Source organism: Copadichromis virginalis, linkage group LG15 (genome assembly GCF_057382275.1).
Source record: "Copadichromis virginalis isolate Kocher_CV1m ecotype Utaka linkage group LG15, C_Virginalis_male_GT1.1, whole genome shotgun sequence".
In the NCBI taxonomy this organism is placed as follows: domain Eukaryota; kingdom Metazoa; phylum Chordata; class Actinopteri; order Cichliformes; family Cichlidae; genus Copadichromis; species Copadichromis virginalis.
Window position 1 is genome coordinate 24,698,948 of NC_140632.1, and position 16,356 is coordinate 24,715,303.

A 16,356-nucleotide genomic window follows, 5' to 3' on the forward strand; every position below is an offset into this window, starting at 1 on the left:
ATCCATCCTCTCCATCGCTGCCTGCTGCCTTACATGGAGTCTTAAGGCCGCTCTGGTAAGTGAGCAGCAGAGCCACAAAGAAGCTGCTACAAAAATAGAAATCGTAAATGCAGCCCAGTTTAACCTGCTCGCTCCAGCCTGCTCACCCATCTAGGTGAGGCAGGAGCCACAGGCATCCTCTGCACACGTCTTCCTTTGGCTTTAGTAATTCATCCATTCATTTACAGCCGACAGCCCTCATCGGCAGTTCGGTTATCACAGAGCATCCATGACTTACTTTTATCTTTTATTCAGGAGTCAGGAGAAGAAGCATACTGTGTATTATGGAATATTATGAAAGCAAAGGAAGGATTTCACTAACATGTCTGCACAAGGTATATTCTACACCTGAAGACTGACTGTGGCTTAAATGTTTGTATCTGTAACTTTCACTGATGTAAACTCTACATGACACAGACGTGTTCCTGAATCAAATCCAATATGTAAATTATTTTTTTCTATTTTCATTTTTTGTAAAAAGATCATGAAATGTTGTTTGCTCTCTGAGAAACAGAAACTCCAAACATGCGATTATCCTTGGGTTTTGAGCTTTGTTGAGTTTGTGGGTTTTGTAAATGTTTTTTTAATTTGTTTCTGGGTCCTTGGGTTTCTTTTCTTATTCATGACTGTGTCCTTTACATTGTTACGTTTGGTTTGCCTAGTTTACTCTTTCTGTCTCTCTGGTATTAGTTTGACATTGAAGTTGTCCGCATTTTCTCTCTGTTAAATTCTTGTTCCTGTTATGACATTATTAGTTTCCTGTTTGACTTTGATAGCTCTTTCTCACTGGTATCTTGTGTTTAGTATTAATTCATCTCCCGTATCACTGTCTTGATTGTTGTCACTGGTGACTTATCATCCAGCTGTTTCCAGTCTGTCTCTGGATCTATGTTTTGGGGCTTTCTTTGTTTTTTAACTCTGCTTTGCGTTTGGGTAAAAAAATGTCCTACATGCTATCCAGTCGTTAAGTGATGACGTGACAAATCCTACTTCCGGGTCTAAAGTAGTCTGCGTTTAATATGGCTTTTGTGTTGTTAACATGTTTAATGTTTTGTATTTTCTTCTATTTAGTCTCAAAAAGCTCCTAAAACAGTCAGTGATCACTGTTGACCTCTCTCTAATCATTTATTTAAGCTCAGTTTTTAAAACCTTAGGATGTAACTACAGCCCAGCCCATGCAGCAGTATATGAATGACTAACCTCATATTGTGGATGGATTATCTCAGTTGTTCTCCTGGCTGAAGTTTGGTCTTTTTACAGCATCCTGCCATGCGATTACATTTGTTCCTGACCACCGAGAACACTCACGTTAACTTTTATCGAGTGGGAAAAAAGTTAGCTTTTTATATTATGCTAACATAGCTGTGTCGCTAGCGGTCATGTAGCACATCATTACTAGGGTTGCCAACTCCCTGAAAAATAAATAAGGGACACCTCGTGGCCAGGGCCGGGCGACCCAGTTGTCTTCACCCTTCCCAGTGTGGTGAATTTTCTAGCTCTTTTTTTGTGTGTGAAATTATTTTTTTAACCATTTGACTTGAATTTGATTTAAGTAGATGTGTATTCTTTGTGATATGAACACATGTGAAACAAATGATCATTTAGCCATTTATTTTTAGCTCAAAATGACAACATTAACACAATAAAACAGGTCTCCTTCTTAAACAGAAGCCTGTCATGCTTAACTTTTGAGAATATAAGTAAATCTTTCTTTAAAAGAACTCTGTCCTGCTTAACTTAAAATAATAGAAAACAATAGAAAGAAAAACATTCTTGTAACAGTGCACATTTAGTGCATTTAGTACAATTGGCTTAATGCTAATCAGCTGCTCCTGTTTGTAAACCCACTTGTTCCCATGATTACGCATCTTAACTCATCATCATTATTCATCTATGTATTACTTTTATGTATTAGTCATCTATTTGTTGTAATCATCTATTCTTGCAGTTGTTTATTACACAAAATAAATTATATTATCACACTTCTGGCCACATAGCACTGATATTCACTGCACATGCCCATATTAACTTTTTCCAGCCAGGTGTTTTCCTTTTCCCATTTTTCCCTTTCTCTGAACAAACATTGCTGCTCTAATGCTGGGCTTACACTGTGCGGTTTTAGGCCCATTTTGAGCCGATTTTTGAGTGATCGGACCGATTTTGGCCTTCATCGTGCATCGTGTAGTATACGTGGGGTAACGAGAAGTGATTAACACCTCACGACCAGCTCCCGATCATCAATCGCTCGTGAGGGTCTCACCACAGCCGCTCACACTGCTCGCGCGCAAACACGTAAACGTTGGTGTAAAAGATGGAGCAGCACGGCTGTGCAGCGTGTGATCTGGACACAAGCGATGGAGGCACACAACCGTGAAAATAGTTGGATTTACATTGCTGCTCAGTCACAGCTGCCCGATCAATGTTTTTCATTAGCAATTTAGCAAAGTTGATGGTGGTGGTGTGTGTGTCTGTGTGAGTGTAATGCTGGGCTTACACTGTGCGATTTTTGGCCCATTTTGAGCCGATTTTTGAGTCGTGCGACCGTTTTGGCGATCGGCCCGATTTTGGCCTTCATCGTGCGTCGTGTATCGTGTAGTATACGTGGGGTAATGAGACGCGATTAACACCTCACGACCAGCTCCCGATCATCAATCGCTTGGTCGGGAGGGTGTCACCGCAGTTTGTCACACTGCTCACGCGCAAACACAAATGTCGGCGAAAAAGACGCCGCAACACGGCAGTGCAGCGTGTGATCTGGACACAAGCGATGGAGGTACAACTTGTAGAACTTTGGAAAGCTCATCCGAGCCTTTTCGATGTGGCCTCAGAAATTATCACGACACAACAACCGTGAAAATAGTTGGATCTACACTGCTGCTCAATCACAGCTGCCCGATCAATGTTTTTCATTAGCAATTTAGCAAAGTTGATGGTGGTGGTGTGTCTGTGTGAGTGAAAGACTGAGAGAGAGAGCACGACAGATTCTCTGTTATAACCTTCATGTTATGGAGGCACAGTGTGAGCACTCAGGTCGCATCAGAGCATCGGGCGGTATAGTGTGAGACCCTGCATCGTGACCTACCAACTTCTAACCCCTGCGAGTCAATCGTGCAGTTTGAGCAGGAGCTGAATAACGTGACTGAAAAAATCGCACAGTGTTTGCCCAGCTTTAGGTGTACTGTCGTCCGAGACTTGCACCGCAGTGTCGGCGTTTGTTTCCCTGTTGGCCATGCTTCTTGTTGTGGTCATCTGTTGTCTTCCGGTATTTTCTCCGTAAGCGACCTTTCCTTGACCAATGAGATGAGCGGTAATCTGAATTGTCATACTCGTAAGTGTGCTGTCAGCTCATTGGTCACAAAGCAGGAGAGGGGCTGGGAATTATGTTTTCAAACAAAGTGTTAATTCCATTAAAAGTTATAGACTACTTTTGATTCTCACTGTATTACGGGACAAAGTGCGTCCCTTATTAGCTCAATACGGGACGTGTACTTTTGTTTCTAAATACGGGACGATTCCGTATTTTAAGGGACGGTTGGCAACCCTAATCATTACATACCAGCTAGCCAAACTTCAGTAACCCTACAAACGTCACTGCTGTTTAGTTTCCTGTCTTCATTTATGCTGGAAGTGATAACAGAGCTGTACGTTTTAATTTGTTTCCAAAACCCCGCAGTCAGGACATGCTATATTGTATTTAGATAGAAGCTAGCGAGCTAACTCCCTGCTAACTTCTAACTCCGTTAAATATCATAAATTCCGTTTTCATGGATGCCTGGATGTTAAACTCAATTGTTACACCTGGTAGAGCAGAACGCTGATCATTTTATTAAAGATGAAAGACTAGACAGTTTTTCAACTCTCAGTAATGCCATAGTGATCATTTGATATATGGACCTGCAACGGAGTTTAGACCCAGACACGGCTAGTGACGTCAGACTTAACGACCGGATAGCATATAACATGATGTGTAAACATGGTAAAAGGATTTACCATGTAAAAAAAATGTATACGTTATTCAATGAGTAAACAGACACGCTGGCCCAAAGGACTCCAGGACCAGGAGCTCTAAGCTGGTCTGTACCTCGTATTTTTTTAATGTAAACGTAAATTACTCAAGATTTTATGTAGTTATTAACATAGCATAAACTGTACTTTCACTCCCCAAACTTCCTTCCTTCCAATTACTATATAATGTGCTACTGCTTTATAACGGCAAAGCTTTGTAACATCAGCTGATAAAGGTGAGGAAGAATTGAAATTCTATTAACAACATGTCCAAGTGAAATCACGTAACCTTAGATAATTACGGTGGCCTTGCAAAGAGTCAGTTGTGAAATTAACAGACTATCGTTCTGATCATCTTCTGAGTTGAAGCAGCAGTTCATGAAAGGAGGAAATGATTGCACTGAACATAATCAAGGTAGTTATTCTTTTTAAACATATTTGTCAGAACCCTTTAATTATCATTAAAATGTTATGGTTTTTGGACAGCAGATTAGATTAAAAAAATATTTTGTTACCTAACAAATCTTCTCAGTCAGTTTCACTTTCCTCCTCCTCTTTTCCTCCTCTCTGGGAGCTTTTATCCACTTAATAATTCTGCTCAAGCTTAAATAGCTGAGATGCTCTCAGCTTCATGGAGAATTTAGTTTGTTTGCTGTAGTTTCACCATAAATGATCATACTGAAATCTAATCTCTTGTTGCTTCTACCATAAAACTCCTAAATTAGGAGGTTTTAACCATCCAAACCCTGGTGCATTCTCGGACCTCGTCAGTCATCGAGGCTAAAATTCTTCGGGTTTATATGAGGCAGGTTTCCTCCCAGGAGTTTGTGCGTGAGCTCTAATCAGTGGTGACCAGTCCAGAGAGCTGACATCATCCCAACATGCAGTAGGCCAGCAGCCAAGTCCCACATGCCTTTCAAATGGACTGAGTATGAAGTCACTTGACTCATAAACTCTGAGAGGAGGAGGGGGGGGAGGGTGCGGGTGAAGTGAGAGCGAGGCAGGATATCACGAGGGTTTGAACGCTGCTCATTTTACGTCGCTTTAAATTTTTACAAGCCGTTTAGCTCCTGAGCGTTGACCAATCTCAAGTGGTTGGTGGTCAGCCCACCACATGCATGACTCGAGAAATGAGTCATGAGAGAGGAATAAGTTTGGACCGTATCATAAGACTCCCACCGCATCACAAACAGCCATACTGACTAAAGGGGACAGAGATTTATTAAGTATGCGTAAGGCTTCTCACATCAATGAAGAAGATCTACATTTAAATAGAAAATCTGGGATAGGAGAACCTGAATAACTAAATCAACATTTAATGAGAGCCTTGAATTACTGATACCTGTTATCAGCCGGCTGAATGGCTGTTATCAGTCGTTATCAGTCTTTTGCCAGCATGTGGCTTCTTCAGCCAACGAGGAGGCCGTTATCACTTCATTCACTGGTAAGTGCAGAGCATAGAGTTACACACCATGGCTCATCCACTGGTTAGTGAAGTCCTGTTGTGAGCTTAAGCTGACGTTTCTTGCATCATTTTGTGTTTATTTTGAAACCATATGTGATGAACAGCAGTCCATCTCACTGTGAAACCCTTGACAATGAGCACAACCACAGTAATCCTCCAGTTTAACTTGAATAAAGACCCTTATTTACAAAAATAACCTCGTGTTTTATTCAGAAGCCTGGAAACTAGCAGGAAAGTGTTTACTGAGGTAAATATGAGGGAGCACTGGGTCATTTTCCCACAGACTTCCACGATTTAAGCAGAAGTTTTTTATGGAAGTACTGGAGTCACCTCCTACTGGCCCCTAGAAAGAATGAAGATTTCAGTTGTTTGCAAATTAGTTTCAGACCCAGAAGTTACATCCATCTTTGTATGTTGCAGATCACACCGCTGTGTTACAGCATGTATAGAAAACCAATGCCCTGTGGATGAGAATGGACTGGGTTTTCCAGTACCATCCAAGTGGGAGGAAACCCTGGAGACAAACTATCTCATCTGGCCTGAGAATGGGTGGATGGGTGCATGGATGGATCGATGGATCTTTTAACTTATTTTAGGGTTCTCACCAGTTTTCTTTGGTTCTGCTGTTTTTAGGACTAATCTATTGAAGCAATCACTGTGTAAGGTGAATGAGGGGAACAAACTTGCTGGATTTCAGCACCCAAAGGAGTGTCAAAGAGGGGGATTTTACAGTGTGACAACCTGGGTCATAAGGAAGCCTTTGCAGTAAATATTAAGGTTCAGATCACACATCAAATGCATCAAACAGACAAAGTCTCAGTCCAGATATTGGAGGACATTATGTCCCTACTTCAGGGTTTCTGAAAGAGTAAAAATAAATATGATTCAAACTTGGATAAGAGTGCAGTATGTCTACCTTGTAATATGATGGCAAATTCAAGGCTGAGCTCAGACAGCTTGCCACAACATCAACATCCCATCTTTCCCAGCGTGATCCATCTTGATGTTATCAGCTGTTTGATATGCCCTCCTCATTGCTACAGAAAAGTGTAGCCAAACAAATGCAGTGCTCGCCTCTGCTCCCTGTTATGCTGTCATGGGAACAGCAGTTGTTGTTATGAAACCAAACATGACGGCGGACGCTGGTCCCACACAGATTAGTGAGCTGAATTAGCAGAATGATCTCATAGTTCCTGTCTTATCAGTTGGCCTTGGGTTGCAAATGGAAGATACGGTCACACTGTTACAAGCTGAAGCTGAGAATTTAAAGGCTAATGTGACCAGAATCTGCAACGGTTTTAGAAATCAGTTATAGTTTTTCCTCATTTTTTTTTCTTGAATCCAAATTCAAGTCAAACATTTGATCAAGTTTTCACAACCACCAGGAGGGTATTTTAAAACAGCCAAAAAGAAATGAGGGATTAATCTTTTGCTTTAATTGTGTTTGCTTTGGATCTGCAAAGCGATTTTCACCTCTGATGTCCACCTATAAATGTACTGGAAACATTGGAGCTATTCCTAGAAGCAAATCTTTTCCATTATCTACGTTTGCTGAGTCAAACTTGGAAACATCAAGTTTTATTCACTTCACTTATCCAGATAACGGAGTAATCCTACCCTATGGCACGGAGCCCAGGCAGTAAGGATTTTGGGTACAAGTTTCTGATCTATCAAAGGATTATAATGGAGAATTACAAGATCTAATAATGCTTAGGGACTGATTAATTCCTCACAACTACAAGACATTAATAAGAAACACTAAATTTGTCATTTTCAGCTCTTTAAATCATTAAGGAGATACCTATAATCGACTGTTTGACCAGTTCTGGAAAATACTCAATTTATAAACTTCTTATTAACATATACAACTACTTTATTTGTCATTCAGCTGCATTTATAAATGTTTCGCACTGCTTAGAAACATAGCTTCATGCAAACTCTCACATCCCACCTCGTCGTCAGTGTATCAGTCCATGTTTGCTTGTGGTGTACCTCAAAACTCTTTTAGTTTTTTTTTTACCTCTTGGTGAAATCTTCCAGAAGCATCAAATGTATGTACCACTGTTATGTAAGGAACTAAGATCTATTTTGCAACACAAAGCACAATAACCCTGAAACAGAAGTCAAAAACGTGATTTCTCAAAACTTTTTTCTGACTAGTTACTTTTTGATTTTGCACCAGATTATGACTGAGGAATCTCAGAAGAACCACCCCTTCTGAAACCCAAAGATTCCAGTTATTGGGAAATTAAAAGGAAAGAGACACAGAAGATGATGAAATGACACAATAAGAAGAAACTCTTGAGTTGTGAAAGCTGGGTTGAGATGAGATCTTTTTTATGAATTGCATGGTTCGAATGTTTGTTGGGATCCTGGTCATCATCAGCGCTGCGTTCACAAACCGTTACACCCAAACACATCCGCTCTTTCATCATAACAGTTTAGAGGAGACATATGTTGACCCATTTAATATCCTGTTAGGATTTGAAACAACTGGTGCAAATCAAACATCTGGATCGCCACCAAACTCTAATCAGTGGTTTCATGTTGCAGATTATGTTTGATAATTTTGAAAAATAACGTGCTGACGGACGGGTCAAGCAAACAATTTCCACATTCAAAAATTTAATTATGCTGCTTTTTATTCCCATCTGTTGGTTTTTGTTTGTTTTTTTGTTGTTGTTTTTTGCTGCCTGTATGCACACTTTTTAAAATAGCTAGCAAAGCAAAGGGAAGGTCCCAGGAGATCTGGGCAGGGTCGGAGTATGCTGAGTACAACAACAGAGAGGAGGTCGAGTTAAAGACCTTCTCTGTTTAACGTTCAGCTCTGAAACACATAAAAGCGGGAACATTTTTAAATAGAAGAAGAGACGTCTGATGTATAGTTCAATCCTCAAAGCAAAATCAGAACCAAAGCAAAACCATGAAATTAATCCAAAGGAAACATGTGAAGGTTTGTAGCCTGTGTCAGGTCCGGCTGTGCCCGAGGAGTCCAGTGCACAAACATTAAGGAGTAAAGGAACAATATATAAGCTTCTTATATAGTGCACATCGGTCCAGATTTCACAAATATGCAGACTTCATCTGATAATACATGATTAAAATATTTTCAGATGGTTTCCAATCTTCATTTTTTTTATGTGCAGAAACAAAATGTTAAAATACAGTACAATGTAAGATTTTAAAATGAAGGAATTTTTTGTATTCATTTTTTACTTTTTTCTGTTTTTTAATTTTGTTTTACCTGGAATTTTTTTTAGGGTTATTTTTATTTTATTTTTTTACATTTTTGTTAGCCACCAGAAAGAGTAAGATGAGCACCTTTTTCTTTCTGTTGTTAAGGTTTTACTAAACAAATACATTTTTGAGATTAAAACTCTCTTTTACGACAGTGTCCTGGGTCCAGGCAGTTCCACATAACCCACCATGTTTTATGCTACTGTGGGTTTATTCCTAAGAAGGTGCTACAGAAAATCTGTTTTCTTCCATTCAACCATTTTTCAAAACTGTTCATCCAGCTTGTCCTGGGTCTGCTCCGGGAGTAGGCCCCGGGGCAGACCCAGGACACGCTGGAGAGATTATATCTCTCGGCTGGCCTGGGAACGCCTTGGGGTTCCCCCAGATAACCTGGAGGAGGTGGCTGGGGAGAGGGAGGTCTGGGCCTCTCTGCTTAGGCTGCTGCCCCTTGGATAAAGCGAACGAAGATGGATGGATGGATGGATGTTCATCCAGCTTAGAGTCATTGAGGGTCATCTGTCAGCGCAAGGCTAACACAGACAAAACGTTCACACCAGCAACAAATTTAGAATCACTGGTTAAAATAATGCGTACGTCTTTGGACTGTGGGAGGAAGCACCCATAGCACCCGTGTGTGTGCAGAAAGAACACTAACTCCACACAGCTGACTGAGCACTTTTGGCCACTCCCTTATTTTCCAAGGGGTCGCCACAGGGATGGATCCACATTACACCAATACAGGACTGCCCTTCCTTCCTCCCTCTATCCTGGTTTGATACTGCCACGTGTCCCGTGGTTTCTTTCTCCCACCAACTTATGTTCACTACTACACTACGGTATTGCGAAAATGCATCTTTTTCTCTCCGTTTTGACCTTCCGTCCACACTGAGACGCCGTTTTTTGTAAAGGAAAACGCAGCGTTTTGAAAACGCTCTCCAAAACGGATACATTTGAAAACGCCGTTTTCACTTCGCAGTGTGGACAGCGAACCTGGAGCCTTTTCGAAAACGATGACATTGACGGAGGGCATTATACAGCAGTTGTTTTGTTTGCTCTCAATTTTGACAGCCCTATTAAATATTAATATCTCTTTGTACATGCTCCAGATAGCTTTTCTTCAAATTCTTTAATTCTCACTTGCTTTTCCAACTTTGTACTTTTGTGTTACTCGCAGCAACAACTCCACCTCATTGTAAGTCCATTTAAAAAACTCGGTGCTTTTCCTCAACATTTTACCGCAATGTTTCAAAGAGCCGGAAAGTAAATAAACGGCAGACAGAAATGAGGCAGGTCGAATCGTCTTGCATTGCACACATGCGCATGACTGGAGCGTAAGCGTTTTCAGCCGTTTCAATGTCCAAGAACGCTTACACAAACTCCTAAACACAAACTTAACAATGTAGTGTGTGCTGTACAGTGTAGCGAGGAATGCCCAGACCTCTACATTGGAGAGACCAAACAGCCACTTCACAAACGCATGGTACAACATAGAAGAGCCACCTCCACAGGACAAGACTCAGCTGTCCATCTGCATCTTAAGGACAAAGGTCACAAGAAGCAATTTATGTCCACAGTGAGCGACTATCTTTGAACAGAGGTGGTGGCTTAAGACACCAACTGTCTGCCATCTATAATACAGTTTTGAGATCCCTTCCCAGACGCCTTAACCCCCACATCCCGGGCCATCTGACCTCAGGAAATCACATGATAGGGTGGGGCTAGGTTTCACCATGAGCTCACCCGAAACCTTGGCTGATTGTGACCTACTCATGTGATTAGGTAGAGGATCATTAGGGGATTGATTGTCCCTCTCGATGGGATACTCCCACAGGGCTTAAATCTGGGACTCTCCACCATTTGACCCTAGAACAGAAGAAGCTTCTTGGATGAGAGGTGAAACGTCTTCAAGCCACTTAAAGAAGTCCAGACGCTTTTCTTTCCAAGCTCCTTAGACTACGATGACCTGGATGACTGAGAGCCTTCACAGACATCTGCTGTTTTGTGCTCTAGTTTTGGAAATTAAAATTCCAGGATTTTCTCTCAATGTCATCCAGATGCGCTGGTGTGTTGTGTATGTACAGTTTTTTCCCTTTTTGTTTCACAAACCAACATGGAGGTGTTACACTACTGGGTCTGTGTAATTCTGGGTTAAGTTATATTATTTGATTTGTTGTTTTTCATGGGTTTGGTTCTCTTTACTTTTTTTTATGTGTGTTATATTTATAATTCCTAGTTTCTAGTTTTCTGTCTCTATGCCTTCCCTGTGTTCCATGTTTAGTTACTCTAGTCTCTGTGTTTCATGTTCCTAGTCAGTCGTGTCTCCATGTCACAGTGTCAAGTCTGCATCTTTGTGAAGGTTTCCTGTTTATTTTGATAGTTCCTTGTCCTGTGTTCAGTGCATTTGGTTTTGCTTCCTCCACGTCTCGTTATGTCAGATTAGTCCAAGCTCTGTTTTCCTCCTGTTTCCTATTCCCTCGTTACTCCGTTGTGAATTTAAGCCCTGTGTTTTCCTCTGTCTGTTGTTGTAATACTCTATGTGCTGTAAGTTTCTCCAGGTTTCTGGTTTCTATTATTCTTAGTTCCCTGCTCCTTGTTTCCAAGTGTTAAGTTCTTAGTTTCCATGTTCAGGGTTTTGGTTTTTGTAAGTTATTTTATGGAGGATTTTTCCCAACGAAAAAAGCTGCTGCTTTAAGTTTACATTCCAAGTACAAGTCCTGCATTTGGGTCCTTCATTCTGCCTACTGCACCTGACATGATGCAACCAGAATCCTAAAACACTGAAGCTACACAATAAGGGGTACTACACCAATGAGTGACATCACTATCGCTATGTGCATTTTTTATACAGTCAGTGCCAGTCAGACCAACAAGCCTGCACCACTGCTAAACACTTCTCACTGACTCTCAATGATTACAGTTTTTTCTGATTGCTTAAGCACATTTTTTGTAACTATTGGCTAATTTTGCAAACCTCTTCACACAAATAAGAAAACCTGTCACCCAATAATCAAAACATTGTAGTTCTCTTGCAAAAGCAAACACAGCTAGATTAACTCTTCACACCTTCGTAAAAATGGTGTTTCCGTATCAAACAGTACACACAAGCCATCATCTACTAAGCACACAATGCGCCAACTGCACACTGATGGTATGAATACAAAACACATCTGGCTTTTGCTTTCTCTGTGCACAAGGTAGGCTATGTCAGTTTGAGCTCATACTTCTGTCATAGATCCATAAGCATAGAGGGATCCAAACTTCAAGTACTGGTGTTTATTCACACACATCAAAACAAACACAAGTGTTCATTTCCAAGTATAGGATTATTTGCAATCGCCATAATGACTATATGGGTTACTTGGTCTGCAGTGAACATGCTTCCTCTGCCCCAGCATCTGGTCATCTAGCAATTCTGTAAAGTAACAATTTCAGTATTTTTACATCAATGGTATTGGTGTGTTTCTCATTGGCATATGGCAGTGCTACAAATCTTTGTGCGAAGTGACTGTACTCACCGATTCTCATTTCAAGATGTCCTTATGGTACTTGCTACAGTGTAGCGGCTCGAGTTAGGCTGGACCTGTTGGCCAGCTACCCTCAGGGTCATTCCACGGTTGATTACATGGTCCACTATTGTAGCTCTGATGCCATCAGCAATTCTATTTCTTACTCTTCCTACCCTTCCTCTCCCCCCTCCTCGTCTTCCTCTCCCCCCTCCTCGTCTTCCTCTTGCTCCTCCTTGTCCTTGTCGTCCTCTTCATCCTACTTCTTCACCTCCACGTCCTCTTCCTCGGCCTCCTCTACTTCTCACTCTTTCTGCTCCCTCCATTGTACTCCGCACACACAGCTTACCTGTATTATAGTGCTTAGGCTGATTGCAAAGTGAACTAATTATCTAAAAAAGTTTTCACATGTGAAAGTGTGCCAGACAGTTGGCAAATTAGTGTTAATGATAGCCATACATGTGTATACTTTTGCTAGGAGTGTGTTGGAAATTTGGTAATTGAGTGTTGTGCAGTGAATTGTGCCTACAGTTTTGCAAAGTGTGTGTTACAAAATTGCAAACTGAGTGCAAAGCAGTTTTTGTGCTTTTAGTTTTGCAAACTCAGTGAGTGGTTTTGCTATAAGTCTGAATAGTTTTAGAGATTGTGCTACAGGAATCACAGTTAGGGTTTAAGCATTCAGAAAAAACTGTAAGTCAAAGTGTTTAAACAGACCAAATTACAGGAGACCATAGGGGTGGATGAGCAGGGTGCAGCACGAAGGTCCTGGGCAGGCTTGAACCAACCCAGCGGGGCTTTTCCCTCCACCAGAAGTAACATGCTATAATTCAAAAAACGTTTTACAATTACGTTCCCCTCATAATGATCCCATTACATCTCTGGAATACCATAAAACCATAACACAGTACATCTTTACTACTATTAGTGTAACACAAGTTTTCTTTCATTCAGGAAAACTAATGGCACTTGACTGCAGAGCATACTTGCACAAACGTTCATGTTTTCCATTCATTAGCTGCTTATAGATATTTCAGTCTGGACACAACAAACCTTGTGTGACTGAAAATTGTTTTCCTGCTGCAGCATCTCCGCCCAGCTGCTGTAGAAACTGTGTCGGAAAGAGCAGAGCTTGTCTCTCAGCTGAGCGGCGCTTAAGCACTCTGGTAAAACATCTATTAAATTAATGCCTCCTGATGTACTGCTTCCTGAAACCAGCCTTTACTGGGCTGTGAATAAGGGAGTCATAACTCACTGATTCACTGAGCGAGTGTCTCACAGACGATCCTTTCATGACTCAGTAACGACACACTCAGCGTGGCTCAGTGGGTGTCGCTCCATTCCAGTAACTCATTATTGAAGCCGTCACTATACATCTAAATGACGCCTGAAAGCATTTAACTGATCACACTTACACTTTAGTTCTGAAGGTTTTATTTTGGCCCCACTTGGGATCTATTATTTAAAAGGTTGATAATTTCTCGTTTACACACAGCACCTACACAAAGCTGAGCCGAGTCTGCTTTTCCTTATTCTCTGTCATGTATCTCTTGCTCCAAATGAAGAAGTCAGCGTACAGCATGTTCAAGAAATCCCTGCAATCCCCTATGATGCCACAGGAAGTGGATATCCCTGATGATCCCATCTTAAATCCCTCTGTTTGCAAGAGACAGCCAATCAGAATCAAGTTGTCTCAAAGGGGGAAGAGCCAAAATGGCTTGTTACAGAAATGACATGAAATGAGAGGTTGTACTGAGGCCCAGTATGAAATAAATAAGGATTATTTTGAACTGTGAATCATACAAAGCTGCTCTAATAGATCCCAAGTGTAACAGCAGGACCTGGAAAGGAGATGATTAAGGTCACTTCGCTTTTGTTGCATTTAAGATCAATTTTGGCTGTATAATCTGTCAACCAATCAAATTCAAGAATTCGAGAGAGTTTAAGAAGCCCTGAGTCTTTTCAGTTTCAAAAACTCAGCTGACTAGCAAGGGGTGCCTCAGAACCTCAGGGACAATACGTGTCAGTGTAGGCCAGTCATTAACCAAACCCTGCTTTTTTAACTCAAGTGGGACCAAAAGGCACAAACTGAAAATCCTCCTGCACTAAGTAAGACTTGAAACTAGAGACGGAGACCATAAACTCATCAGGAAAGTGTTTACTAAGCTCACACAGAAACCAAGTTAAGGACAGATTTCTTTTTGCCATCAGAGGAGTCACCCCCTGCTGGCCTTTAAAAACCATGCAGGTTTATGCAGATTGTTGGCTTCATGCTCCAGAACCAGAAGTATGTTGGCATACTTTGGCATGCAGAGAGGAGCAGCCAGGGATCGAACCACCAACTTTCCAGTTAGCGGATGGCCTGCTCCTCCTCCTGATTGTTGACCATCAAATCACTATGTTGCAGGATTTTAGCTCCTCCCTGTGTTTAGGTGGAGACAACAGTCTTGTATTAAAGATGTACCACGCCAGTTTTGGAAGGTTAAAAGCATGGGGGTAGTATTAACCCGCAGGTTTCTCAGCCAAACAGCCAAACATCTGGTTTGGAGATTTTTGTTTTCTACTTTTTTTCCCCCGACTTGCCATTTGACTTCTTTGCTACAACGTTAGGTTTGAAGATGGTGGTTTGAGTTAACATGCACCTCTTCACAACATTAACCCTGCACGAAAACCTAAGAGTTAGGATCAGTGACTGTGCCAGTCTTACTAATCCCATCCCTGAGTTTATAACATAGTGAGACCCTGGTGTTTGCTATGAAGACTATGGTTTCAGTCAGTGACACTACAGTCTGTTTCCTAGACTTTTTAAATACTCGAACACTTGTCCACCCAAGATTTAGTCACATCGCCATCTGTCATTTTTCTTTTCACTCTTTTCCTCTTTCAGTTCTCCATGGTGGACCATCAGGTATCATGGGTCATTCAGATGTTTTTGATCTCAATCTTTGTCTAGCAGCACCGTCATCCTTTTGTCCATTAAATACCTGAATTGTGTGGTTGGTTTGCAGTAGGTGTTTAGGTCCTACACAATCATTTTCACAACAGTTCTTTCTCAACTGTTGATGGTGCAAATCTACTACACTGTTTCTCTGTGCACACATCTGTCCCCTCTACTGTTCGGCCAGATTTCCCATCAGAGTCAAGGGTTGGGGGATGCAGGGTGTGGTATGCTGCACAAACTGAACTCTGAATGTTATTTGTGACACTTGAGCCTTTCTGTGTCTCTGTTTTGTAACTCCACACGCTTTCTATTTTTGCCAGTGTCAGGGTCTGCGGAGGCAGACCGTGCGGAACGGTGTGTGGTGGACCCAGGTGCGAACACAAACGAGGATGCAGGAGTGGATTCCAACAAAAACGAGCCTTTTATTATGGCTGAAAAACTCATAGAAAAGAACAACAAAGTAACTGAGGGAAAACCTGAACATAGACTGGGAAACTATGACTCTAATGAGATTTAGACAGCAAAATGCAAACTATGGCTGGGATACTACGACAAGGGGTAGGGGAGATAACACAGACGACGCGACACAGGCTACATGAAACACAGAGACTAAATACACATGAGGGATGATCAGGGGAAGTGGATGCACACGGGGAACACAGGTGACACTGATAATCATAACAAGACACGGCAGGAGTGAACGTAACACTGATGGGAGATGGGCAAAGTAAAGCAGGACGTACACAGAGGTTCAAACAGGAGGAGAGAGAGCACGGGGAGAACGCAGACATAACGGGCTGGGGAAAACATAGAATAAAGCACAAAGGGAGACGAGGGCTCATAAATACATAGAGGGCACACAGGGCGGGAGGAGCCATGAAGGGAAAACACTTAGGGAACAACACAACAGGGCAACTCAGAAAACATGGCCTAAATAAGGAACAAAATACAAAAATACATGAAAACTAAGAATACTGGGCCCACATGGCCCAGGACCATGACAGCCAGCTTCGCGCAGACATCTACTGCATCATCTGCTTCTGTCATATTTTCCATTTCTAGGTTAAAGGATGTTGTTTGTTGAAGAGATTGTGCAGACAAATTTATGATTTGGAGGTTATATTAATAAATCTATTAGAAAAACCTGGCATGGGATAAGAGTACAGTTT

General features: G+C 41.5%; 1 protein-coding gene across 3 annotated transcripts in view; it reads right to left on the reverse strand.

The window, feature by feature from the left end:
* The window catches only part of LOC146692537 (filamin-A-interacting protein 1-like), a 56,985-nt gene that overhangs the window by 38,701 nt on the left and 1,928 nt on the right, over window positions 1-16,356 (reverse strand). The window contains exon 1 of one of the 3 annotated variants that reach the window (XM_085432646.1): window positions 12,262-13,682. The exons of 1 other annotated variant lie outside the window; for it this stretch is intronic. In XM_085432646.1, the coding sequence (XP_085288772.1) occupies window positions 12,262-12,271 (10 nt within the window). In that variant the 5' untranslated portion in view covers window positions 12,272-13,682. Of the gene's footprint in view, window positions 1-12,261; window positions 13,683-16,356 lie in introns of those variants that run through there. One more of the 3 variants, XM_085432644.1, reaches the window with a different exon arrangement.